We start from the raw sequence: 26,470 nt of genomic DNA on the forward strand, positions 1-26,470 counted from the left end.
AGGGATCCCCAGCCCGTTCAAGATCCCGTTGCTTTTTTTTTTCTTAGTTTTTTTTTTTTTACATAGCGATTAAGAAAATTTAATAATATTGTAAATTTTATTTTTTTAAATATTTTAAAGTGTTAAAAAAATTATGCGAATAAAAAAACAAAAAAAAAACACTTTTAAATATTTTTTTCAAATCACTTTTTTAACACTTTTAAATATTTTAAAAAAATATAATATTATTAAATAACATTTTTTTTAATCATTACGTAAAAAAAACTAAAAACTAAAAAAAAAAAAAATTAGAGCGGGATAAATGAACGGGATCTCCTGATTCCTATCATTTTCCTAACGAGAAATGGCATTTTCAAATTGCCAACTTTTTTCTCACGCTTACCATAAAATTTTATGATTATCAAAACTATTACATGAAGATGAAATTTAGCATGATTGTTCAATCTCAAAGGCGCAGACCTTGCAAGCTGTGATGTGCCGAAACAGGGAATGATTTGTTCTTGTGGAAAACAATTTGTTACATTAATCACTTTCATCTACTGCATCATTTGCTAGCGGAGAGCAATTTATAGTTTAAACAGAAAGTATATAACATACAGTATAACGTACATAGTTGGTTCGCGTGTGAGCACACAACGCATTGCAAGACAACAACTTAGGTTAAAGCCTAAATGGTACGTGGGCACCATAGGTACTCAATTCAGTGAGGATAGGGATGGTGAGGATTGGGAGCAAAACCCATCGGACTGTTTTGATACCGAGGTTGTGATTCTGGATAATTATAAAAGCCGTTTACATTCATAATAGATGGCTCGAACCCGAAGGTGTTCATCGGTCTCGTGAACTGATTCAGCTCATCCAGTCGGGGTGCATATCGCTGCATTGCCGATGTATTCATCCTGTAAGACAAGTCAGCTGCAGATGCATTCATCCTGTAAGATGACAAGTCAGCTGCCATACTTGGATGACCATAAGTAGATGGCATTGATTCGATCTGGCTGTATCGATGATCATGACCTGCTAAGTAATTATGCCTTGGCGGATCAGGGTCGTGCTGCCCATAAAGGCGAACCTGTGACCTTATATCGCTGTCCCCTGTGGGCATCTCTTCCACCCTAGTGCCGTAAGATCTATAACTAAGACTATCTGAGCTGTCTCTTATGCGCCCTGCAAGTTGTTCCTCCCAGTTTCTGCCCCTGTAATCAGAACCAGGACCGGCATCCATTGACGGCCTATGGGTCCCACTCGAGTACGACACGTTGCCGCTCTTGAAGTAAATTCTGCCCATATCATCAGGAATGCTGGCCTGGTTCCCACCATAAGCTGCTGCAAACTGCAGACGAGAACCAGATGTGCTTGGCTCAAAATGCTGATGGCCATTCTCACCAATCTCGGTATGTGAAGGTATCTCACGAGATTTGGTTTGCCTATTTTCCAACGAGGATCTGCTGTCAACTATACTGGGCGAAGCACGGCGAGGCCTTCCACCATCCATTTTGTTATCTGATGATATCTCCCCATTTCGTTTTCCTAACTCTTGGTTATCACGTTTCCTCTTTCTTTCAGAGTATTCTTTGGGCGGATTCTTCACATGGCCCTCACTCTGGAGGCTTTCCCTATCACCCTTGCTGCGAGGGGAGCTTTCTTTATCACATTTGCTGACAACTGCGCCACCTCTGATTTTTTCTGGTCCATCAGTTTGGTTGGGAAGATCATCAATCATTGCAGAAGTAACACGGCAATGATCATGACTGTCAACTGGATGATCATGGATTCTATTCTCAGGATGGTTTTTTTCAATATCTAATCCTTCTTGTTGCTTGGAGAGGTGACCATGTTTTTCAGCAATGATTTTGTGTTTAGCAGACCAGTCGCGACGACTCCAAAGAGAAAGTGGGGGCGTCCTCACATTCCACTGATCCATTTGTTTTTCATTGTCATCAACTGATCCAGGCAGATAAAATGACTGAAAAGGGTGATACCAAGAAAAGCACCGTTAACCCTTCAGAGTTTGCCACAACAGAATTATGCGAAATAATCTTACATTACCTTTCCTGATAAAGACTGCTCATCCTCCCAAACAAGATCGTAAGGTGGTTTCTTTTTATCTAATCTGGTGAAAGGTAACAAACATAAAAAAGCAGATCATGAGGTAATTTCCTTTTATCTAACCAGGTGCACCAAGTATAGAGGTATCCAACCATGGTTCATATCATCTTACTAAAGGAGGAGCCATTTTCATTGTTACTGTGCCTACAGTTGAAATTACTTGTGTTTACCACTCCATACCGAACAAAGTCAAACGTGTGTGTGTGTGTGCGCGCGTGCGTGTGTGTGTGTGAGAGAGAGAGAGAGAGAGAGAGAACCTTTCTGTCTCTGGCGGAACAATAAGAATAAGGATCTTTGGATTAAATTCAAGAGCCTTGTCAATGAATTTGTTTGCCAAACTTGCTCTTACTCCAAAAGGAGGATTTAGCCCCATGATCTACTCAAGGCAAAAAAAAAAAAAAAAGTAGTAAATCATTTCTACTTTCATACAGACATTCATTATCATTTTTAAATGGAAAAGACCATCATTTCTTACTAATCGTGATCCTGTAGGTAACTCCTTTGGTTGGACGGTCATCCAGTCCCTCTTCTCAAAATTGAAATCATTCTGCCAAAGGTTCACGACAAAACCAAGTAATTTTTTGTTTCGTTTTTCTATAACCCAACACAAAATGACATAAAATAGCAAAATCAAAAGAAACAAGTTTTTGTTTATCGGTAAAATCAAAAGAAACAAGTTAATCAAGCAAAATGTTGGAGTGATCAGAATAAAGAACAAAGAGTAAATGCCAGCTACCCATTTATACCACTTAGAATTCATACTAACATAGTAGCCTGTGCAATTAAGTAATAGGGTACAATATCTACAAGTGATATTCAAATTTATTTTGAAATCTTTTATCATATCATAGTTTCCCTTCAAAGTATTGCTTTTCAGCAATAAGGCTGAAGCACCTAAAAGTAGAGCCTAGAAGTTCCCCTTCTAAAATTTTCAGTTGACACACGGCTATGGGAAAAAAAAAGGTATTACATTTAATCATAAACAATCCAGAAATGATTGAAATCAACATTCTTGTTAGGATATCTATCCAAAGGTCAGTCAGTATATTTGGAAGCCATTTTCCAAAAGCAAGTATTTTGGCCTGATTAGCTTGGTCCATAACCAACCCACGGAAGAGTTTAAAACAGAAATATATTTTAATTCAGATTGGTCTTGATCCAAACCCAATTTAAAGAAGTTCAAAACAAATAGTTAAATTGATAACTTTGACCAAAATTAGGCACCGGTTAATCAATCAAGACCCAGATTGATTTGGCAAATTTTTTAGTACCACAATCTAATCTCTAGGCAAATACCAACTGAACATTCTATTCTTTTCTATTAATCAAGAATAGAGCTTTTTGGGGGAAAAAAAAAAAAGAACATATCTGATTGTAATATTCACTCAAAGCAATGTAGCCCCAAATCTGAACACATACAAAAGTAAACTCAAGCACATGCATGTACACAGACATGTTCCAGTTCCACTTTCCACAATTTTAATAAGTTGCTTGTCCATTGCAAGTCCCTTGTCAAACTTTCAGATCCACAGAGTAGGGAAGGGGAGTCGAATAAAGAGTGGGGGCCACAGGGACAGCCTCCAATTAGACAGTTTTGAGGTGTTTGGTTCACCTATGCTGCAAGCTATATTTGAAATGATTGCCTTCACTCACTTGTAATATCCAATCCATATCTCACTTGTGAGATTTTGCTTAAATTGACCCTAGTGTAATCAAGATGTCATGCGAAGGAAAGCATTAAGAAAATGGGCCATTTTAGAGAAGGAACATTTCTGTAGAAGGACCAAAAGAAGGTGAAGAAATAAAACGTCATCTGTTCATATCACTGAAGAAGTTTAGTGCTTCAAAAAAGTTAAACTTATTTTAGTACCTAAATAGGGAGGCGGGAGAACTCATAGCAGGAGAAAATGATCTATGGTGACACAAAAGAGTAGAACAATAAAAGGAGGGAATTTCTACTTCAACTTATCCCACCCCACCTCTCAAAATCAGTAAGTCCCTGGATCTCCTCATTTTTTTTTTTAACATTCCACCTGTAAGTGGTCAATGGAAAGGCCTAGCGCCTCCATTTCTTTCGTAACATCTATCAATCTCCTAGCATCCTGGAGAGGTCTTCATGGCAATTCACGATTGCAGCAATATGGAAAATGGTTCAAATATGCCTTTGGTGGAATTGACTTTTTAATACTTTATTCTGTTAGTCAATTGTAATTGACTTTAACGGGCATGAACATCCATGAATTTCTTGTATCACTAGATTACTATGCATAAGTGATGCTCTTGTATATTTCCTGTGTGCTTGGACTTTTGCATATTTATTCTTATGATCAATAATAATTTTGTTTACCTATCAAAAAAAACATTCAGCCTGTAAGTCCCCCCATTTTTTTATGAGAAGATTTTTAACCAACAATTTTCACCTTTGTGAGAAAACAAGAATGGGAGTTGGAATTAAAAAAAAAAAAAAAAAAAAAATCCTTCTGTTGCACCAGACACAGTGCCACATTTCAAAGCCTATGTCCAACCGTGTACATATTATTTCTACCGCAGACATGTTTAGAAGTCATTCAAAAGGGCTCTTCCTTTTTTTTATACCCATAAAAGGATCAAGTCGCATTTAACATCTTCAAAAGGGTGTGCTGTCCGATTGTGAATGGGGGATTAGGGGTGCGAAACTTGAGCATCTTCAACAAAGCCCTTCTTGGCAAGTGGTTATGGAGGTATCAAATGGAAGGGAACTCGTTGTGGAGAGAGGTAATTGAACACAAGTATGGTAGTGAGTGGGGGGATGGAGAGGGTCATATGGAGTAAGCCTATGGAAATTTATTAGAAAGGGATGGACCACCTTTGAAAAACATATTAGGTTTGGTGTGAGTGATGGAGCAAGACTCCGCTTTTGGTCCAATACTTGGAGTGGGGAGAGCCCTCTTTCCATTGTCTTTCCAGTCACATTTAACATGGCTGGAAATCAGATGCGGCAGTTTCAGATTTGTTGTGTTGTGCCAGTGGGACGGCAACTTGGAATGTCACTTTTACTAGAAATGCTCAGGTTTGGGAACTTGATGAGATGGCAGCCTTTTATAGTTACTTGTATTCAGCAAAGGTAGGAGGAAATGGGGGTGACCGTATGTTGTGGATTCACACAAGGAGAAACAAGTTTACTGTTAAATCCTTTTACAAGGCTTTGACAGTGCAACAACCCACTTTCTTCCCGTGGAAGAGTATTTGGAAGGCACTAGCTTCGTCTAAAGTTGCGCTTGGAAAGATTTTGATGGTTGATAATTTAAGGAAGTGGGGTAGGGTGGTCAGTGGTCATGAAATGGTGCTACATGTGCAAAAGGAATGGAGAATCGATAGATCACTTGCTTTTACATTGTGAGGTGGCGGGGGAATTATGGGCTAGTATCCTTGATAGAGCCAAACTGAGTTGGGTAATGCCTAAGAGTGTGATGGAATTACTAGCGTGCTGGAACAGGAGGCATACCAGTGCACAATTGGCAACAGCGTGGCGGATGATACCTTTGTGCTTAATGTGGTGTCTATGGTCAGAAAGGAATGATAGGTGCTTTAACAACAAGGAGTGTGCAGTGGGGGAAATTTGGAATTTTTTTTATATTCTCTCTTTTACAGTGGTTTTCTGCTATTGTATTGAAGGGTGGGAATGTCCATGAGTTTTTATCTTCTTTTCAGCTCACTAGAATGTAATCAGGTGTCTCACTTTGTATACTTCCTGTGTACTTGGCCATTGCCTAGTTTCATTCTATTCAATAAAGCTACATATTTACTTATCAAAAAATAAATAAAAGGATCAATATGAGAAGAGGTCAAGATTACCTTCGCTTGAAAGATATCATAGTTTCTGTAAGAGCACTTCTTGCCTGTCTCTTCCAGTTTTTTCTTCATTAGGACACTAAAATCATTAGCACCACAACAGAAGTCCACTATCTGTTCAAAGTAGCAATTAATAATCAGGAAAACAACGTTAATAGTCATTAATTAAAAAAAATGCTTGTACTTATAAAAAAAAATGCTTGTAATGACACATGAAAAATAACCTCAATGAAAACCTTGGAAGTGTTATTATTACTATATTAATAGAGGACAGATACAAGTTCTACTGTCTGAAAAAGACAGGTTTTGTTAACATGGCAATGCCAAGAAATCAAAATGCATTATAAACATGCATAAAAGGCAAAAAGTTGTTCAAGGAAGAATATTCATGGAGACCAAAGCTAGATGGTTTGTCTTTTGATGAAATTGATCAAGAAAGTGCAGCATGGATGGAGAGAGTTCTTGAAGAAGAAGAAGTGCTTGATGTTGTCAAAGGAATGGCTAAAGACAAGGATCCGGGTCCGAACGGGTTTTCTTTGGCTTTTTTCCAAGCATGTTGGGATATTGTGAAGGAAGACATTATGAAGGTATTTCTGGAATTTCATACTTTTATGAAATTCAAGAAAAGTATCAATGCTACTTTTATAACTTTGATTCCTAAAAAGGTGGGGGTAGCACCTATGCGGGATTTCAGGCCAATTAGTTTGGTCAATGGGGTTTACAAGATAATTTCTAAGGTGCTGGCCAATCGGATGAGTGCAGTAATGGGAAGAATTATATTGAAGTCACAAAATGCTTTTGTGAGAGGAAGACAAATATTAGATTCAGTTTTAACGGCTAATGAATGTTTGGATCACAGAATTAAAATGGGCGAATCTGGAGTTTTGGTTAAATTGGATATGGAAAAGGCGTTTGATCATGTTTGCTGGGAATTTCTATTGTGTTTACTTGGTCGATATGGTTTTGGTGAGAGGTGGTGTATGTGGATAAAGCATTGTATTTCTACGCCAAGATTCTCCATTTTGGTGAATGGTAACCCTGTTGGTTTCTTTAACAGTTCACGTGGTTTGAGACAAGGAGATCCGATATCTCCTTTTCTCTTTATTCTTGTCATGGATGCATTGAGTAGAATGATTGAAGCGGCAGTGGGAGGTACCTTTTTGTCTGGTTTTGAAGTGGGTCGAGATTCTCGGAGTAGAGTGATTGTTTCTCATCTACTTTTCGCCGACAACACATTAATTTTCAGTGAAGCCAATCAAGATCAACTTCAGTCCTTAAGAGCTCTTTTGCTATGTTTTGAAGCTGTGTCGGGATTGAGAATTAACTTAACCAAGTCTGAAATTGTTCCGGTGGGCTCAGTGTCAAATATTTCAGATCTGACTAATATTTTGGAGTGTAAAATATCATCGCTGCCTATGTCGTATCTTAGTCTTCCCCTGGGTGCCTCGCATAAATCTGTTTCAATTTGGGAAGGAGTGATTGAGAAGATTAAAAGGAGGTTAGCCAGCTGGAAAAAATTATACTTGTCTAAAGGGGGTAGAATCACTTTAAATCAAGAGTACACTGTCCAATCTTCCAACATATTTCCTCTCTCTTTCCTTTACCGGTTGGGGTTTCTATGAAAATTGAAAAGATCTATAGGAATTTCTTGTGGGGAGGTAAAGGGGAAGAAAAGAGATATCATTTGATGAGTTGGGATAAGGTATGTCAACCAATTTCAAATCGTGATTTGGGTGTGTGTAACTTGAGGCTGTTTAGTAAAGCTCTTTGTGGGAAATGGTCATGGAGATATCATTTAGAAAGAGAGGAATTATGGGAAAATGTGATAGATGTTAAATATGGGGGTATGTGGGGGTAGTTTTTTTTTTTTTTTTTATGTAAGTAAACAAATTATATATATATATATATATATATATATATATATATACAAAGACAACCCTGACTAAGAGGGTGCAAGAGATAAAAGGAAATCATGAAGGGCCATGCCGTTGAAATCAACAACCTTGGCCCAAGTACATAATGTGCTATAAAAGAAAGCTATAAGTTCCTCCATCGATCTCTCCTTGTCCTCAAATGTCCGTGCATTACGTTCCTGTCATAGACACCACATGATACACATCGGAATCATCTTCTATACCGCTGAAATCTGATGTACCCCTCCAAAAATTGGCTAGCTGGCCAAAGCTGCTACTACGGTCTCTAGCACAACCCAATCCAACTCTACTCTACCCAGCACCCCATCCCACAATACCCGTGCTATCTCACAGTGTAACAATAGGTAATCTACCGACTCGCCCCCTCCCCGACACATACAACACCAATCTGCAATAATAATTCTCCGCTTCCTCAAATTATCAATTGTGAGAATCTTGCCCAAAAATGTTGTCCACACAAAGAAAGCTACTTTGGGGGACACCTTGTTCTCCAGAACCTTCTCCAAGGGAAACGAATATTGGGATCTTGGGTGAGAGCCTTATAAAATGAGCAAACTGAAAAGGCACCTTTCCCAGTGAGTACCCACCACAAACCATCTTCTAGTACATGGCTTGGCTTCACAAAATAAAGGAGCCTATAGAAGTCAGCAAAGTTAATCAGCTCCCAATCTTGCGCAGCCTACTAAAACTGATATTCCAATGAAGTTGCTCACCTGATGTTCCCTTCACCTCCGCTATTGAGGCCTATTTGTCACTAGCAATTTGGAATAAAGAGGGAAGTACATTTTTTAAGGCAGTATCTCCGCACCAAATATTTTTCCAGAATTTAATCCTGAATCCATTGCCCACCAGAAGACAAGTATGACGAAAAAAGACCACCCATCCTCTTCTAATATGTTTCCACATCCCCACTCCATCAGTACCTCTAACTTCTCTAAAGCATTATAATAGGAGTGTATTGAGAATCTGAAATTTCTTTCACGAATCCACAACAATCTGTCTACACTTTAAGAGAATGAATCCACAACAATAAGAGAATGAATCAGCCACAGTAGCATCTTGCTGCCTTGCAATCTGAAAAAGGAAATTCATCTTTGAGAGTTAACTCTCCACACCAATTATCATGCCAAAAGTGAATTCTTGATCCATTCCCCACCTTAAATTTGACATGTTTAACAAACTCCCCCAACCCATTCGAATTGATTTCCATAATCCCATCCCATAAGCTCCTTTTACTTCATTTGAACACCAACTACTCGTCTGATTCATTCTCTTATTTGAATAATAGAATTCAATGGACTGTTGACTTCGTGAGAAATGTAAATGGTTGGGAAGTTAACGTAATTTCAGATTTTCTGAGCAGATTATGAGTTGAAGTTGGTCCAAGGAAGTGTAGACAGATTGTTGTGGATTCATGAAAGAAATTTCAGATTCTCAGTACACTCCTATTATAATGCTTTAACCTGCCAAGGTGTAAGTGATTACCCCTGGAAAAGTATTTGGAAAGTTAAAGTGCCAAGTAAGATAGTTTTCTTCTGTTGGCTGGTGTTTCATGATAAAATTCTGACTACAGAAAATCTAAGAAAGCATGGTCTTTGTATTGTTGATTGGTGTTCTATGTGCAAGAAAGATGGCGATACCCCATTACAAGTTTCTTTCCCGTCATTATTCCAAATCACGAGGGATTCAGAAGTTGCAATGGCAGATGTCATGGGGCTTTCAAGGGGTCATATTCATTGGGATATTAGTTTTAGTAGAGCAGCACAAGATTGGGAGATGAGCAGCATTGCTGATTTTTACAGCCTCTTGTACTCCGTTAAACCGAGCATTCTCGGTTCGCTCTTTTTATAAGGTTCTCACTCAAGAGCCTAACACTTATTTTCCTTGGAAAAGACTTTGGAGACACAAGGCACCCTCCAAAGCTGCTTTTTTCATGTGGACAGCATCGTTGGGCAAAATTCTCACAACTAACAATTTGAGGAAAATGAAGGTTATCATAGAAGATTGGTGTTGCATGTGTAGGAGAGGGGGAGAGTCGATGAACCACCTTCTCTTACATTGTGAGACAGCAAGGGCTTTGTGGAATGAGGTGATCGATCGAGTAGAGTTGGCTTGGGTTATGCCGGAGACTGTAGTGGCAGTGCTGGCCAGCTGGACAAATATAGAAGGCATGCAGTAGATTAAAGCAGTTTGGAAGATGATACCTATTTGTATCATGTGGTGCTTGTGGCAGGAACGCAATGCCAGGACGTTTGAAGATAGAGAGAGATCATTAGAGGAGCTTAAAGTTTTATTCTACACTACTCTATGTACTTGGGTCATTGCTGTTAATTTTAATGGCATGGACCTTCATGACTTTCTTATTTCTTTGGCGCCTTCCTAGCTAGGGCACACCGTGTATTTTCTTATTTGTATCGGGCTTTGCGTTATTCTTTGATTAATATAGTTTTGTTTACCTATCAAAAAAAAAAAGAAAAAAGATGGTGAATCAGTTAATCACTTGTTTCTCCATTATGAGGTGGCTAATAGTTTGTGGAATGTCATTTTTGGAAGGATGGGTATTTCTTGGGTAATGCCAAAGCATGTGGTGAATTTACTAGCTTGTTGGAGGTATGTTGGGCGGAGTTTACCAATTGAAGCCATTTGGAAAATGATTCCTTCGTGCTTGATGTGGTGTCTATGGCTAGAAAGGAATGGGAGATGTTTTGAAGACAAGGAACGATCGATGGAAGAAATTAGGGAATTTTTCTTTACAAATATTTGTCTATGGGCTAAGGCTAATGTAATGAATGGTGATGATGTGTTGGAGTTATTCTAGTTTTTTTTCTCTTTTTAGTCTCTGTGTGTGTAGGTATTTTCTCTTGTATACTTCCTGTGTACTCGGGCTATGCCTATTCATGATAATAAAATTCTTATTAATTATCAAAAAAGGCACAAAGTCAAGAGTTTTTTTTAGATACAGAAAATGTAGACTGTAAAGGATCAAAGAGAAGAAACCATTAGCAAAGAGAAAAACAGCCTTATATTGTTTGAACAGTCACTTGAGTTTCAAAAGAAGAGAACTTTGTGCCCCTGAAATTAAACCCACCTACCACCATCTTCACTTGGTAGTACCCATCGTAAATGCATCAACATAATAACCATATTTGGATTAAATTATTTTTTTATAGATAATCAAGAAGTTTTATTCGAAGAAATGGGCAGAGCCCAAGTACACAGGGAGTATACATGAGAAACCCATAGGTAGAGTTTACAATCGAAAGGAGAAAATCATGGACATTTAGTCCATTACAAACAAATGGCCCTGCCCATAAGATCAATGATTGACCAAAACCTTCCCTGGCGAAGTCTCATGGGCTAGAATTGTCTATCAAGGTTGAGCTCTCCATATTCAATTAGTATGGTCACATGCCAAATTAATCCAATATGCATACCATTTACACCAAGCAAACCATCTGCTAGAAATAATAACTTTGGTCTTACTTTCTATTGATTCATGACAAAGCAAATTAAAAAATCATCAATTTTCTATGTCATATAAAATTCCAAACAGTATGAATGCACTTCCTCATGCCTCAAACAGTTGGACTTAGTCCAATGGTTGCCTCGTTTCTTCTCCAACTGGTTGGCACCAGTTCGAACCACCACGTGCATGCTTGGGAAATTAAAATTTGTTTTTATATACTTTGAAAAAAGCGCATGTGTTTTTTTTTCTTTCTCTCTCCAAAACTTTTCTCTCTGTACATTTTTCTGTTTTTTCGCTTGGTTTTTCTTTCTATTGGTGTTGATTCGTTAATGGCTTTCTGTGGAGATTAGCGTATCATGACAGCTTTGGTTTATCGTTGTGGGTTGGATAAGATGGGGCTGTGCAACGAGGTTCTTATTGATCAGAAGTTATTCGAGTTTAGGAAGGTGAATGATAGATGGTGGAATATCATAGAAAGTAGATGTCGTGTAGTGAAATATATTTCCTTAGATCATGAAGCCCTGGGTTGGCTGGGCTCTACAGTGAAAGAATGTGCAGTGACAAGGGGCGCCCATGAGTTTCTGAGAACTCGTAAAAAAGGAGACACGGTGTTAATGGTGCAGAAGGGGCATAACTGCAACGGCAGTTTTATCACCCTCTCGAAGTTTGGTCATGATTAGAGGAGAGGTTTGATAGTGGTGTTGGAAGGGAGGAAGGGGGAGGGGTGGAGGAATTTCGGAGATGCATTAATGGAGCTCCATTCACCCTCTGTTTTGAGCATGAGAAACAGAGTCACTCATGAGGCTCAGGCAGGTTACTCGAAGTTGACCAGAGGAATTGGTGGTGCTCCACCGTTGATGGTAGGAGGTGCAAGGTCGTACAGTGAGGTGCTCCAAGTGAAGAAGGTACTACCTCGAGCCATGAATGTCGTGCTGCCAAATGTGCCCATCGTGCAAAGGCATGAGGGAGAAGGGAGTGGGTTGTTGGGGTCAAATGAGGAAAGTTTTCTGAGGGTACTTGTTGGTTTGGAGGAACAAGTGGGAGCCGTTTTAGAGAAAATCAATTACTTGAAATGCTGCATCAAGGGCAAGGTTGTGTTGAAGACTGACGTGAGCCAAGTAATGGGCCATAAGTGCAAGCCTATTTCGTTGGGTGAGATAGGCCCTGGGACGGGCCAGGCTGCAGGCCCAAAGAAAACATGGAAGGTAGCATATTGGGTGCCTACCAATATTTCGGGTCAGGAGCCAAATCTGGCTCCCGTGGAGCCAATAAATACTTCACCGGCACCCCCACCGGCACAAAAAAAACCGCTGGTCTCCGTCGACCATCCTGACAAGCCGGTAGTGTTACTCTTACGGGAATAGATGGAGGATGGAGAGATTGTGGTGGAGCCAATTGCGGTGGAGACCTTAAGAGACGATTTCCCGTCGTTGCGACCTGGCTTGGTGTTGGAGATTGGGCAGCCTGAGTCGTGTGTGGTGTTCGAAGGTGCAGATGCTGCTCTTGATGTTGTTCCTGTGCATGTAGTCTCGCCAGCAGAGGATGGTTTTTCGATTTTCCCGTCGCCGACTCGTGGGTTGTCTTTGGAGAAGGCATAGACTCAGCCGTGCGGGGTGGACGGAGGTCCAGTGGTGATTCCAATGCAGTCAGATGTGTTGGAGATGGATCTCTCGATACTGGGGTATTCGATAGACTCTTATTCACTAGAAATGGTTTTTGTTGAGGAGAATAAGTGTGGAGATGGGGTTGAAGAATTAAAATTTCTTGCTCCTGTCAGTGGGGAACCAGATTCAGCGTAATGCTCGGAATTAGCTGTTTTTACTCTTGCTAGCATTGGTAAGTTGGTAAGGAGGGAGACTTTCTAACTCCTTTGTGTACACTCTCCCAGCGCTAATTATGGGAGTTGTTCGTCAAAGTGGATTTTCAAGAAAGTAGAAGAGATTCAAGCTGTCATTGAGATTTCTTTTGGAGGTTATGAAGAACAATTTAAGGCTCTACTCGTAGCACTTGAGACTAGCCATTCGAAGTCAGCCTCAAAGCGGGATAAGGAACTTAAAAAGTTAACATGTTCCATTAATTATGATGTGAAAGAAGGGAGTGGCGGAAGGGATAGATCGAAAAGGAGGGGCAATATAGTTTTATTATGAAACCTAAGATTTTATCATGGAATGTATGGAGCTCAATGATCGCAATAAAAGCCTTCGTATTAAATCATTATTGCAGATGTGGAAGGGTGATGTGGTGTATTTTCAAGAAACAAAGCTGCAATTTATTGAAGGAAAATTGTGCGAAGTTTATGGGGGTGCTCGTATGTGGGTTGGACTTATTTGGCATCTTTGGGAGCCTCAGGTGGAGTGTTACTTATGTGGGATAAAAGAGTGGTTGAGTTGATTGATGAGTGTATTGGAGAGTTCTCGGTTGCGACCCTTTTCAAAAATGTGGTTGATGGATGGGAATGGACATTTGTAGGCTCCTATGGTCCTAACGTGGATAGGGATTGGAGAAGGTTGTGAGAGGAGTTGGCGGGCCTGTATGCCTTATGGGAGGTGCTGTGGTGCATGGGGGGTGATTTTAACACTTCGCTTTCCTAGTGAGCGATCAAGGCACTGTCGACTTTCTATGGCCATGGAAGAATTCAGTGAGTTTACCTTTGATCTGGACCTCATGGATCTCCCTCTAGTAGGGGGTGAGTACACTTGGTCAAATGGGCGGGTTTGGTCAAGATTGGATAGATTCCTTGTATCTCCTTCGTGGGATAAATATCCGGAAGTAAGTAAAAAACGACTAGCTCGAGTCAGTTCAAATCATTTTCCTAACCTTTTGGATTGTGGGGGTATGCACAGGGGGTGCCGGTATTTCAAGTTTGAAAACATGTGGCTAGCAGCGGATGAGTTTGTAGAGATGGTGCGTGTTTGGTGGTCAAGTTGAAGGCACTGAAACAAGACTTGAAGAAGTGGAATTTGGAGATTTTTTGTCACATTGACAATCAGAAGACTACACTGTTGGAGGAATTGCAAGACTTAAAGGATAAAGAGTTACTGGGTGATAACTCGGAGGAGGTTATATTGAGGAAGGGCACAGTTTTGGCAAACTTGGAGAGGGTTTTGTTGTCAGAAGAGACTTCATGGCGTCAAAAATCAAGGGCCATTTGGTTGAAAGAATGTGATAGATGTACGAAGTTCTTTCACAAAGTGGTTAATTCACATCAGCATAATAATGCTATTTAGTCACTGCAACCGGGTTCTCAAGTGCTATCTTCTCCTCCAGAGCTAGAAAACTATATAGTACAGTACTATGAGACTTCTCACAGAATCGGCTCCTTGGAGGCCGAAGCTTGATGATTTGCATTTTGAGGCAATTGACTCGCAGAGTGAGTGTTTTGGAGAGACCTTTTGTCGAAGAAGAGATTTACAAGGTCATATCTGGCATGGCAAAGGATAAAGCGTCGGGGCCGAATGATTTTTCAATGGGTTTCTTTCAAACTAGTTGGGACATTGTAAAAGGTGACGTTATGCAGGTTTTCAGTGAGTTTCACTCTTTTCAAAAGTTTGAAAAATCACTTAATGCGACCTTTATTACTCTCATTCCCAAGAAACACAAGGTTTTGATTATTGAAGACTTTCGGCCTATAAGTCTAGTTAGTAGTGTATATAAGATTATCTTGAAAGTTCTTGCTAACCGGCTTAGCCCAGTGTTGGAACATATTATTTCCAAGTCCCATAACGCAATTATTCGTGGGAAACAAATTCTTGATTCAGTACTCATTGCAAATGAGTGCTTGGATTACAAAGTATGGGAAGGAGGTTCAGGTGTTCTGTGCAAGCTTGACATGGAGAAGGCATATGATCATGTGAATTGAGAATTTCTCTTATATGTGCTTGAGAGATGTGGTTTTGGGGATAGGTGGATTGCATGGATGCGTCATTGTATTTCAACAGCGATCCTTTATCTCCTCTTCTATTTGTTATAGTTATGGAGGTTTTAAGTATGATGGTGCAGGCTGCTGTTGGGGGAGGTTTCTTATCGGGCTTTCAGGTGGGCAATGGTTCTTGTGCCCCTATTATCATTTCACACCTTCTTTTTGCAGATGATACGTTAGTTTTTTATGAAGCGAATAGTAGCCAGATTCAAACTCTACGTGCATTGTTACTTTGCTTTGAAGCTGTGTCAGGGTTAAAGGTGAATCTGAGCAAGTCTGAGATGTTTCTTGTGGGTGCGGTCTCTAATATCCTCAGCTTAGCAAGCCTTCTGAATTGTAAGGTGTCCTCTTTCTCAATGAAATATCTGGGCCTTCTGTTGGGAGCAACCTTCAAGAATAGAGCTATATGGGATGGGGTAGTGGAGAAGATAGAGAAAAGGTTGGCTGGCTGAAAACGGATGTATTTATCAAAAGGTGGTCACCTTACTCTTATCAAGAGTACTCTCACTAATCTCCCCACTTATTTTTTATCTTTGTTTCCTATGCCTATAGGGGTGGTGAACAGAATGGAAAAACTATTTAGGACGTTCTTATAGGGAGGTATAGGGGAGGAGAAGAAATTCCATTTGGTTAGATGGAAAACTATATGTGCCTCAGTGGTGAATTGGGGGTTGGGTGTGTGTAACCTGAGAACTTTTAATAAAGCGTTATTGGGAAAATGGCTTTGGAGATATCATTTGGAGGGGGATCATTGTGGAATGATATTATTGACGCTAGATAAGGTGTCGCTTGGGGTGCTTTGTGCTCTAAAGGAAGTGAGAGGGGGTATGGTGTGGGTTTATGGAAGTATATAAGGAAGGGATGACCATGTTTTGCAAATCAAATTCGCTTTGTAGTTGGTGAGGGCATTCGAATCAGATTTTGGAGGGACGTGTGGTGTGGAGACCATGCTTTGGAAAGGGCTTTTTCGGCCTTATACCGTATTGCAGTGAATAGGGAGGCTTCAGTGGCGGACGTGCGTTTATTTTCTCATGGTACACATCAGTGGAATATTCTTTTTAACAGGGATTTACATGATTGGAAATTACCTATTGTTTCAGAATTTTTCAGCTTACTATATTCCATGGAGATTCCTATGGCACAGCGAGATAGTTTGAAGTGGAGGTCTAATAACCACAAGTTTTGTATAGTTAAGGCGTATTATAGCATCCTGACAACACAACTTGATATTATGTTGTTCCTCTGGAAAAATATTTGGAGGTCTCATGTGCCTTCTAAAGTAGTTTTTTTTGTTTGGAGTGCTGCTCTTGGGAAGATATTGACCACGGACAACCTGAGGAAGAAAGGATGTGTAGTGTTGGATTGGTGCTATATGTGCAAGAAGAATTGAGAATCTGTGGACCATCTCTTATTACACTGTGAGGTAACAAGGGTGTTTTGGGATGAGATCTTTCTAAGGGTTGATGTTGCTTAGGTTATGCCTATAAGGGTGGTGGATTTGTTGGGTTGTTGGTCAAAGATGCAAGGCTGCCATCAAGTGGCAGCAGTGTGAAAGATGATTCCGTTATGTATTATGTGGTGCATTTGGACAGAAAGGAATGCGCCGTGCTTTGAAGATAAGGAACGCACAATGACCAAGCTGAAGAATTTTTTTCTCCACTCTAATGTGTTGGTTTTCCACTATTGTATTACATGGATATAATGTCCAGGATTTCTTGTCTTTAATTTATCGTTCTTAGAATGTAATTAGGAGTTTTTATGTATACTTCATGTGTACAAGAGCTATGCCTCTTTCATTCATATATATAATATCTATCTTTTACTGATAAAAGAAAAATGCCTAAATAAACAATATTTCTGAGGGAAAATCTGTTCCTAGTTTCTGATGAGAGAAGGCCAAATCAAATTTATGTTAATTTAATCATTTAATGACTGGTGTTTGTAAAAGAACTGAATATGTTTTAATTGTAAAGAATATAATCTGGTCCTGAGGCGGTTTTCTATAAATCAAGGAAAAGCTTCATGTAAAAGAACCTGTATCCTTCCTGTGTATTGGGGAAACACCATTTCTTGTACAACACTCAAAAACGCCTCATGAAGCAAAGGAATTCTTTAGCTAAGTTGACTGGTAGAATGGACCCTAGTAGAGTTTTGCCAAACTTGAGAGTCTCATGAAAAATCATTTATTGATTGTCATGATTATTTTTCTTTTGAGATTGTAACTGGGAATAACATCACAACTATCAAAAAAATTTGAGCTTTGCAAAATAACAAAACCAACATATGCTGTGAAGATTCTAAGGAAGTTAAAATAAACAAACACAAATTCTTACCATGTCACCATTTTGTACATACCAATGGAGTTTATCAACAATCTGCATATTCAAAGCATGCGTTTAGATACTCCAAGCCCCATGACATGGCAAAGTAATTCTACATACTCGACATATATACAGAAGAGGTAACTGTAAAAATATACTAAAATTGATGGCAAAGTATATCTTAAGAATACTTTAGATCAAAAAATAAAAAATAAAATAAGTGTCAGCAGCGAGGAAGTAATGTGACATTTACTTTGACATGAACTTGATAACCTAAGCAAGTTCCATTGCATGCAACTATGAACACAGGTACATATACACACTCCCCTTTCACTCAAAGATTCTCCTCCTCTTCTCCTGCCCATGATGTTTTCTATTTTCCTTGATCTCCCAAACTACCCTCTACCCAGGTCAAACCAAAAACACAGAAGTCATTACACATTAGCTCATTATTATTTTTTCATTTGATTTTCTAAGCCACCAAATGATGTCACAATAAACAGCAGTAAATCTCCCCAATGGTACCATGTATCAACAAACACACCACACTCCAACCCTAAGGGCTGGCTCAAGTGGTAAGGGCCTTGGTCTCAGTAGTATGCTCCCTCCAGGTCTAAGGTTCAAATCCTCTTGGGAGCAGAAAAATTCTAGGGGCCATCGGACTAGGAGAATGTCCCATTGAATTACTCGAGGTGCAAATTGCAATTGTGGGAAACTCCTTGCATTAAATTTTTTTTTTTTTTTTTGAGTTCAATAGGCAATGGGTAATACCACATCAGCATAGTGAGATGAAGGGTAAGACATGAGTATAATATGTAGTAGAACTCTTTTCTGAAACTATGTTAGCCTAAATCTGTGCACCCTCAGGATTAGTCGGTACTTTGTTCTCAGACACCCAGTGCCCATCAAGAAAAAAAACACACCATATTCCAACATGAGAAACAGAACTACATGCCAGAGAGATTGTTTTTCTTTATATAGCATAAAAATGGAAAAGTAGAAAGGAAAGGAAAAAAAACAAGGACATAAGAAACAAAAATAACATTAGAGAACACCAAGTATGATAAGCTATTAGAATAATCTTGATGCAAAAAACAAAATAACTGACATTACCTCTTCAAGTTTCTCCATTTTCGTAAAATGTCGACCGTAGGATGTGTAACGATTACCATAAAGAAAAGGTGCCAGATATAGTCTCAGCTTTTGCTGCACAATTGTTAGTAAAATTCAAATGCCAAACATACGAGTGCATATGGGCAAAGCAAGCCTGAAGTGTATAAGCCAAGGAGCATAGGAAAGCAGCACCAGAAACATTATTTTACCTTAATTAACCAACTTTTTTCCATAAAAGGAGGATATTAATACAAAAATTCACAAAGGTTACCCATTCTTAAGAAGTGCATTGTTTTACAAAAACTGATGAGTGAGAACTGTAAATTAATTGTTCCAAAAGCTTATGAAAAAGAGTAAATTTGGTAATTAGCGAACTGAATATTTGTGGAAAATGATTCGGCCTTGGTTTATATGGTGTATTTGGATAAAAGACATAATTGGATCTTAAGACTTTCTTTTTTAATACTTTTTATCAGTGAGTTCTCTAGTTTTTGTTTTCAGGAGTTCGTGAATCTTTTAACTTTTGCAGTTTAGGGATTTTTCTTGTATACTCATTGTGTACTTGGCTAACACCCTCTTCTTATTAAAAGGATGACTTACATAAAAATGGTGAATTTGATCATTTAATTAATATTCTAATCCTCTCTCACGTGTGGACACACTACCCCCCTCCATGGGGGGGCTCAACATACGAGATATTTTGTACTTAAATGAAAGATATGGTGTTAAGAGTCAAGATTCAAGCTCTGCTATGATACAATGTTCAATCATTTATTCTCTAAAACATTTAAAATACTTTTATTAATCAGAAAAAAAAATTAAACTGATGGAAAAGGTTAAACATAATGATTTAATTACAAGAACAACTATATATATAGCTGATTGTTGCATCACTCTAACTAGCACAGCTTCAAGCAATGGCAACCATAAAGAAATTGTTAAAAGAAAAAAGGCAAACCATATACAGACAAAATACACAAAAGAACACACGTTCAAAGTCATAAAATGTACCCAAAATGCATACATTTTTTGTTTAATTTGAAAAAGAAAAAGAAAACATGCTAGGCAAAAGCACATTCAGCATCTTCAATACCATATTTTTACGAGTATTAGAAAAAGATTACGTGGTTTTCTTTTTATGATATAGGCCTATACTCTATACCCTAAATTCCTTTCCTCGATTTGATTCTTTCAATGGATAGAGGGATTCATATTGAAAATAAGTGGGCATAGAGCTTGACAAATTTAAAGATATGATCATAACTGAACACGGAATATCAAAAGGAAGGCAATTGCTCCATCATTTGCCTGAGATAACCAAAAATACCTCAGAGAATTGACTGAATCTAGGACAAAAGGGTGTAGGAAACCACCTTCCAGTTGAATATCTGTTTCAGAACGGCAGGTTCACAAACAGCTTCTGCATCCTCAAGACTGAAGCCTTCCTCCAGCTTTCCTAAAGCAGCTCGAATAGCCTATGTGTACAGAAGGGAAAATGATAACCTCAAGTCTTTTTTTTTAAGAAAAAAGTCTAGATCACACCGATTTCAAGCAGTAAGAACATAGATTAAATATGTACCTCCATTGACCCTCTAATTTCCCTAAAGTAATGTTCTTGTCCACGTTATATTTTGATGAATAAGCATAACCACAAGGAACTTTGTGCTTTTCCTTGATCTCTTCTAAGGTTATTGATGATGCAGCATCTCGCATCAGAGCTAGTAAGCTACATTGTAAGAAATATATCTTGGAATGAGCATCATCTAATGTACAAATTGTCAAAACAGTTGGCCACCAGTCAAATCACGATAGTTCCCTTGTAAAATCAATTTTCTAATTAAAATAAAGGACATAAAATTTCCAAACTTGAAAAAAAAAAAAATAGTTTCACCTCCTTTCTGTATCAGCATCTAATGAAGGCTCTGCACCTCTCAGCTTCTTTGTGCTCAGCTTAACTGTGTCAGATTTACTAACTTTACCATCATGTGTATCTTGCTTCATGGGCTTAACTTGCCCAGATCCCCTCATGAAGTCATATAACCTATTACCAAGAGAAGGTTTGCTTTCATCACCAGTGGAGGACCTATCCACCTCTATTGAGACAGACCTTGCATTTTCACGCAAAAGCTTTCTTGATGATGCATTTACATTCCCTTTCCTTGAGATATCTGATACAGATACTATTTTCTTACTATTTTTCGTATTCCCCACCTTCACAGATGAGGATGACTTCAGATTCTGTTTAGCTGTTTTCAAAGCATTTCTTCTGCGGGACAAGTTCTCTACGGCAAGATTTTTCTTTTTTGAAAAATCCTTCACTTTGTTTCCAACAAAATCTGATGCTCGTTTTTTTCGTTTCTTCCATGGTTTCCTTCTTTTTCTCAACTGCAGTCGCAATACCAGGGAATTTTATGTGATCTCGTACTGGAGTACCAAGTTCTCCATCAATCTCATGTTTTCTGGTCAATTGGACAAAAACATTAAGCAAGTACAGCCAACAAACTGAAGGGTAAAAAACTCAGCTCATTTCAACCACTTACAAGCAGTATATTAGTATACGGTTGGGTAGTAGCCCTTCCCAAGCCCTTTGAATAATATCTTCATCATCTTTATCTTCAAAAGCAATCTCCCTGATAGATGCAAATCAAGCATCTCTTACACTTTTTTTACAAGTAAATGAAATTTATTGAGACTACAATAGGCATAGCCCAAGTAACTAGGAAGTATATAAGAGGATGCACCTAACTAGGATCTCGAAATAGATACAAGGAAGCCATGGAAATTGGGACCATTAAAATCTATAGCTATGCCCCACATTAAAATCATGCATCTCTTACATAGAAATAAGCATGCTCTTTTTTTATTAAAAATTTGGACCAATTATCAGATGTCCCAAAGGAACAGGAAGAAGCATGTTCTCATAACTAGGTACCGGGGGGAAAAAAAAAGAAAGAAAGAAAGAAAAAAGAAGAAGAAGATATAGTAAGGGCTACCTTGGCAAGCATTTCCTGTGGTATGAATTAGGACAACGTCTGCATACAGCAAGCTGCAATTGAAGATCCTTCTTATTCTCTCCTTGTTTACAAACACAGCACTTATGGATCGGGCATGTAAAAGATCCCCCTGCAGCAATCGTTTTCTCAAGCTCTTCAGCAGCGACTTTATTCTCCTCATGGAGCAATTTTGCCACACAGCATGGATGATAAAAATAGCCACATGTTGCATTAACACAGGGGAAGACCTAAAAAATGCAATCAGTAGAATCATTTAGGGCCATTCAATCGCATATCCATATAAATAACAGCACAGGAAGTATGGAAGAATATTCATTTAAATCTGTGGTGGACATTCTACTTCCAGCCGGTTCACAGAATATAGAGTATCATGAATAGGTTATTTCTGAGTGAACTCTGTCTGTAGAGGGTAAAGCGTGAGAATAGAACATGAAATTTGGGAAAAAAAATATTATCACGAGAAATTACGTTTAAAAAAAAAAAAACAATCTCTCAAAAACATCTACCCAAGCAAGCTATCAGGAGCTAAAGCAGTAAAGGCAAGGTTTGTCAAATGAAAAGTAAATCAAGAGTGCTTAAAAAAATAAGTCCAGAAATTTACTTCGTGGAGCTAGCAACAAGAAATTAAATAAATGAGAGATGGAGATTTAAAAGCTGGAGGAAGAAGTCCTTAGAAAGTGAGACAGGAATACATAGCTTAAATGAATAGAACAGATTCATGGATTTTTTTAGAATAAATTAGATCTACACTAAAAAAAAAAATAGATCTATGCTGGTAAGAATTAGATTTGTTTTCTTTACCGGGAAAAAAAAAAAAGTATTAGATTTGTAGTTCATAGATTAGAAACAAAAAAAAAAAAAAAAAAGAAAGATTTTTATAGATTACAAACAGAAATATAAAGGCGCATTATAGAAGTAATTTCAAAAGCAGATAAAAGAAAGAAGAAAAGCAAGCTCACTAAATTTCCCATTAAACTTGTGAGACATAACTAAATGTGAGTAAAGCCTGATTAGAAAGGATTTTCTTTGTTCACTGAGGGGATCAAATCTATTATTAAGCAAAAAGTTAAAAACAGCCATCAGTATCTTTCTTACCCCTTGGTTATGAAACTGAACTCTTCCCATTCTATAATACAAGACTCACTACTGAAAATAATATGATACGAGTATTTTTTTATTTTTTTATTTTGCGCCAGGGGGAGCATAAACAAAAACATCGGTCTAATTTCGTAGATCTTAATTCATACCTCAGCACCTGAAAACTTATCAGAAGAGCCCAACTTTCCACAAGCAAAGCACTGATGCTGTTTATACTCGCAATTTTTGCATACGAAGGTTGGCAACCCCTACGAAGTTGAAAAGGAAAAAATAAATGTCAATGCTAAAAAGATAGATATGAAGGAGGATAGAGATTCCAGAGAATATATGAAGCGTTAGCATACATCTACTTCTTCCTGCGAAAGGCCAAGAGATTCACATGTATCTGCATCCTCTTCGGTTGCATGAAATGACCTCATGCACCTTCCGTCACAGCTGCATAAGGACACAAAATAGCATCATACAATGCAAGTCCACCAAGCAGAGGACCATGAATAAGGACCTTCTGGAGGTCCCTACACCAAATTAACCATAGAAAATTTAATCCAAAATATGTGGATTGATAAGTTAAGCTCATTAGGCTCTACTGTACTTGGTATGGTTACATGCCATCCTATTGTTGTTGTGTGTCAGTAACGGTAACAATAGTTTTGGGTAATGATAATCATGATTAGTGATAAAATATAATTCAAGCACAAAAAGGGATCTTCTTGGGGGTGGGTAGTAGAGGTGAAATGGGGGGGATATGTATCAATGGTGCCCAATGGAGGTTATGAGTGCACATGATGTGAAGTGTGAAGACATACATTAGAAGACAACGGAAGATATTGAAATATAACAGATGTAATGTTGGGGATGGGAGCCGCATTTGCTTTTGACAAAATTTATGGTGTGGAGAGGTGCAATTAAGAACCCTTGATCCTAAATAGAGATACAATTATAGGAGTATATGCATAAAGCTACAAACTACAACAGTGTTCTCGATTCAGATGGGCATTGCATGATTGCAGCTTGACATTGTTGGTAATTGTTTTCCTCGGTAAATTTTATTGGTGCAAATCTTTGGTCAGGGAATGGATAACATGGGTTACACGTCATTTAAAAAACACATTTTTGATGTGAGGTATATCAGACTTTGCTAGGAGACTTGATGGCAAATATTTCATCGCAAAATATTTATCAAGCAAAGTTTCACAGCACAAGTGGCTTTTTCACTTAGACAACAATATATGATAAAATCTTTTTTTTCTCTATAGATAATCAAAAATTTTATTGATAACAACGAGTAGGCATAGCCTAAATGCACAGGACGTATATAAGAGAAGATTAAGCACCATATAACCAATAAAAATGTCCATACCACAAAATATCACCACCATTATCGCAAAATGCACAAACAGAATCAAACACATCCTCAACTTCATTGGACTCGTCGTCTTCTTCATCCAAAAGCTCATCATCTACATCATCGACTATAAATCCAGACGTTGCTGTCATTTGAACGTTCTGAAACACCAATAGTTCACTGACTTAAAAAAAATAGAAAAGCTATAAAGAAAAAAAAAAGTTATGAAGGATAATGGGACAAAGAAAAATATGAAAGGGCAAGCAGGAGTATAACCTCGTCACATAGTTTCGTTTTCCTGGGACTCTCATTGAGAAATGTACATAAAAACTGTTCAAATTATAAGCTTTCATTAGAATACAAATATAGAATGATTCCCTCACTCTATCAAATAATAAAACCCAACTATACACTTTCTAAAAAGAAAAGCTCAAGTTTAAGCAAAGATCACATATCCTCCAATATAAGAAAGTAGTGAAGCCAAAAGATGATTTTATGAACAATAAGATAATAAATCTAATATAAAAACCAACTAATAATAATCAAAGAAAAAAATAAAGCTTGAGTTAATTAAAGATATTTTTTTTATAAGTAATATTAGTGGTAGCCACAGAATAATTCAGCAGTATCTAGAACTTTCTTCTTTAGTCAAACAGTACCTAGAGCTTAATTCCAACCAAATCCATCTCAAAAGTATTTCTGTTTCCATCTTATCATGTAGCCATAACCAGAAAGTTCAGAAGAAAATAAAAAGATCCTCCAACAAGATTCCACAAAGCCCACACCGACAGGTTTTAAGCATAAGGTGCATCGTAGGGTTCAAATAAACATATGTAAAAACAATGTTAATATGCACATTGCATGTCATAATTAACAATTAAGGGAAAAAAGCTATACAAACCTTGGACTTTGCTAGGGTGTCATCCCTACTAACAGCTTCACTAAGGAGAGGCATGTGGTCCGCTAGATCATTCTGAGAAGGTCTGACCTCATACAAGCTTCAAAATAAATAGCGGTCAAAATCTTGCACTTAAAGAACGAACAAAAGGAAAGCCACAAAGGTTCCGGAGTTTGAGAAATACCTGAAGACTTTAGACAAGTGATCCCACAAAGATTTTCCAGATGCTTCTGGATTTTTCTTGCAGAAATGAAGGCAGTGCACTGTTATCAGAATTGTCCTAATTATATCCTCGAAGCTTTTTCTAGGTTTCTGAAGTTTGATCCAATTGTTTTCCTTAGAGAGTACATATATCTGAGGATTCACATCGGAAAGATCAAACCTCCACGCAATCACGTGCTTATATATTTTTTGAAGTCCATTGTCAGTCGTTCCATGCAGGAATATGAGTTCTTTGTTGCCATATTGACTCTCGCCCTCTTTCCATTGAATTGGCAAAACAGCAAATGAAATCGGTTCGTCCTTGTCATCTTCAAAATAGTAATTTGAAACCCATTGTGCCAAGCCATCAGCCTCGTCATCAGATGATGCCATTACTCTTCTTCAAGTCACCCGCAACTAAGCAAGATGTCAAAAAGATGCTATAATAAATATTAAAAAAAATTACAGGGTTCAACTTTTCTTTGTTCTTTCTTCCTGAGCAAACAGAATTGACATTGTTTGTTTATCTGTTCGTGGAAACTAAAAAACGTGGTGTCAAATTAGGCTGTGAGAAAACTGCTGAGTGGGACAAGCAACAAATTGTTGGGCATATCTTGTTTTAATGTGACATTGAATTTGTAAAGAAACGCAAAGACTCCGTCTGGTTTCCGAGAAGAAAAAAATAACAAAAGTAGGGCAATCAATCAAAAGCAGTTGGAACAGTAAAAAAGGAAAACAAGAAAACTTCCTCGCAAGGTGAGAAGAGACAAAAAAAACAATTCCTGCAATTAAGCGTAACAAGACAATACGCATGCTATTCGCTCTTCAGAAACCTGCTTCCAGATTCGTATCGCTTCATTTTCTTGTTTGGTTCCGGCATATAAAAAATAGCTCCAAAATTCAACAAATGGATTCAGAAGTTTCACCTAATCGGAGCCACTGCGAAACCCTGAGTTTGTGTGGTAAAGGCGACCGATCGAAAAGTCGGATTCCTGATTTGTGGAATACAGCTGAGAATTTCTCTCCCTTTTGCAGCAATCTCTAATATTTTGGTATGAATTCGGTAACAGTAAACTAGAACGCGGGTGATTGTATTTTCTCCGGATCGGTAAGGCTCCGGTCGAGACAAGACATTTCATTTCATTAATAGCGTGGTTTGTGCGGTACTTAGGAGTCTAGATCTACGAAAGTTCACCACGGGGATCCGATACCGAATCATGT

At 38.2% G+C, this 26,470-nt stretch overlaps 1 protein-coding gene and 1 long non-coding RNA gene across 2 annotated transcripts; one reads left to right on the forward strand and one right to left on the reverse strand.

Moving 5' to 3' along the window:
• Nucleotides 1-477: 477 nt before the first annotated feature.
• Nucleotides 478-26,470, reverse strand: LOC121236915 (protein ENHANCED DOWNY MILDEW 2-like). The gene is given in 20 exon segments (XM_041133425.1): nt 478-1,966; nt 2,050-2,113; nt 2,367-2,485; nt 2,585-2,656; nt 5,944-6,054; nt 17,593-17,634; nt 18,694-18,786; nt 20,067-20,170; nt 20,274-20,419; nt 20,585-21,055; nt 21,057-21,152; nt 21,234-21,323; nt 21,687-21,934; nt 22,955-23,053; nt 23,150-23,240; nt 24,166-24,311; nt 24,427-24,480; nt 25,052-25,148; nt 25,233-25,666; nt 26,176-26,470. Coding segments are annotated over 19 exon segments (3,819 nt in total). The 5' UTR covers nt 25,643-25,666; nt 26,176-26,470; the 3' UTR covers nt 478-700.
• On the forward strand, nt 2,871-4,351 carry LOC121236916. Its single transcript, XR_005934838.1, has 2 exons — nt 2,871-2,903; nt 4,164-4,351. It is a non-coding gene; the product is annotated as an uncharacterized LOC121236916 (long non-coding RNA).

Source organism: Juglans microcarpa x Juglans regia, chromosome 6S (assembly GCF_004785595.1).
Source record: "Juglans microcarpa x Juglans regia isolate MS1-56 chromosome 6S, Jm3101_v1.0, whole genome shotgun sequence".
Classification (NCBI taxonomy): domain Eukaryota; kingdom Viridiplantae; phylum Streptophyta; class Magnoliopsida; order Fagales; family Juglandaceae; genus Juglans; species Juglans microcarpa x Juglans regia.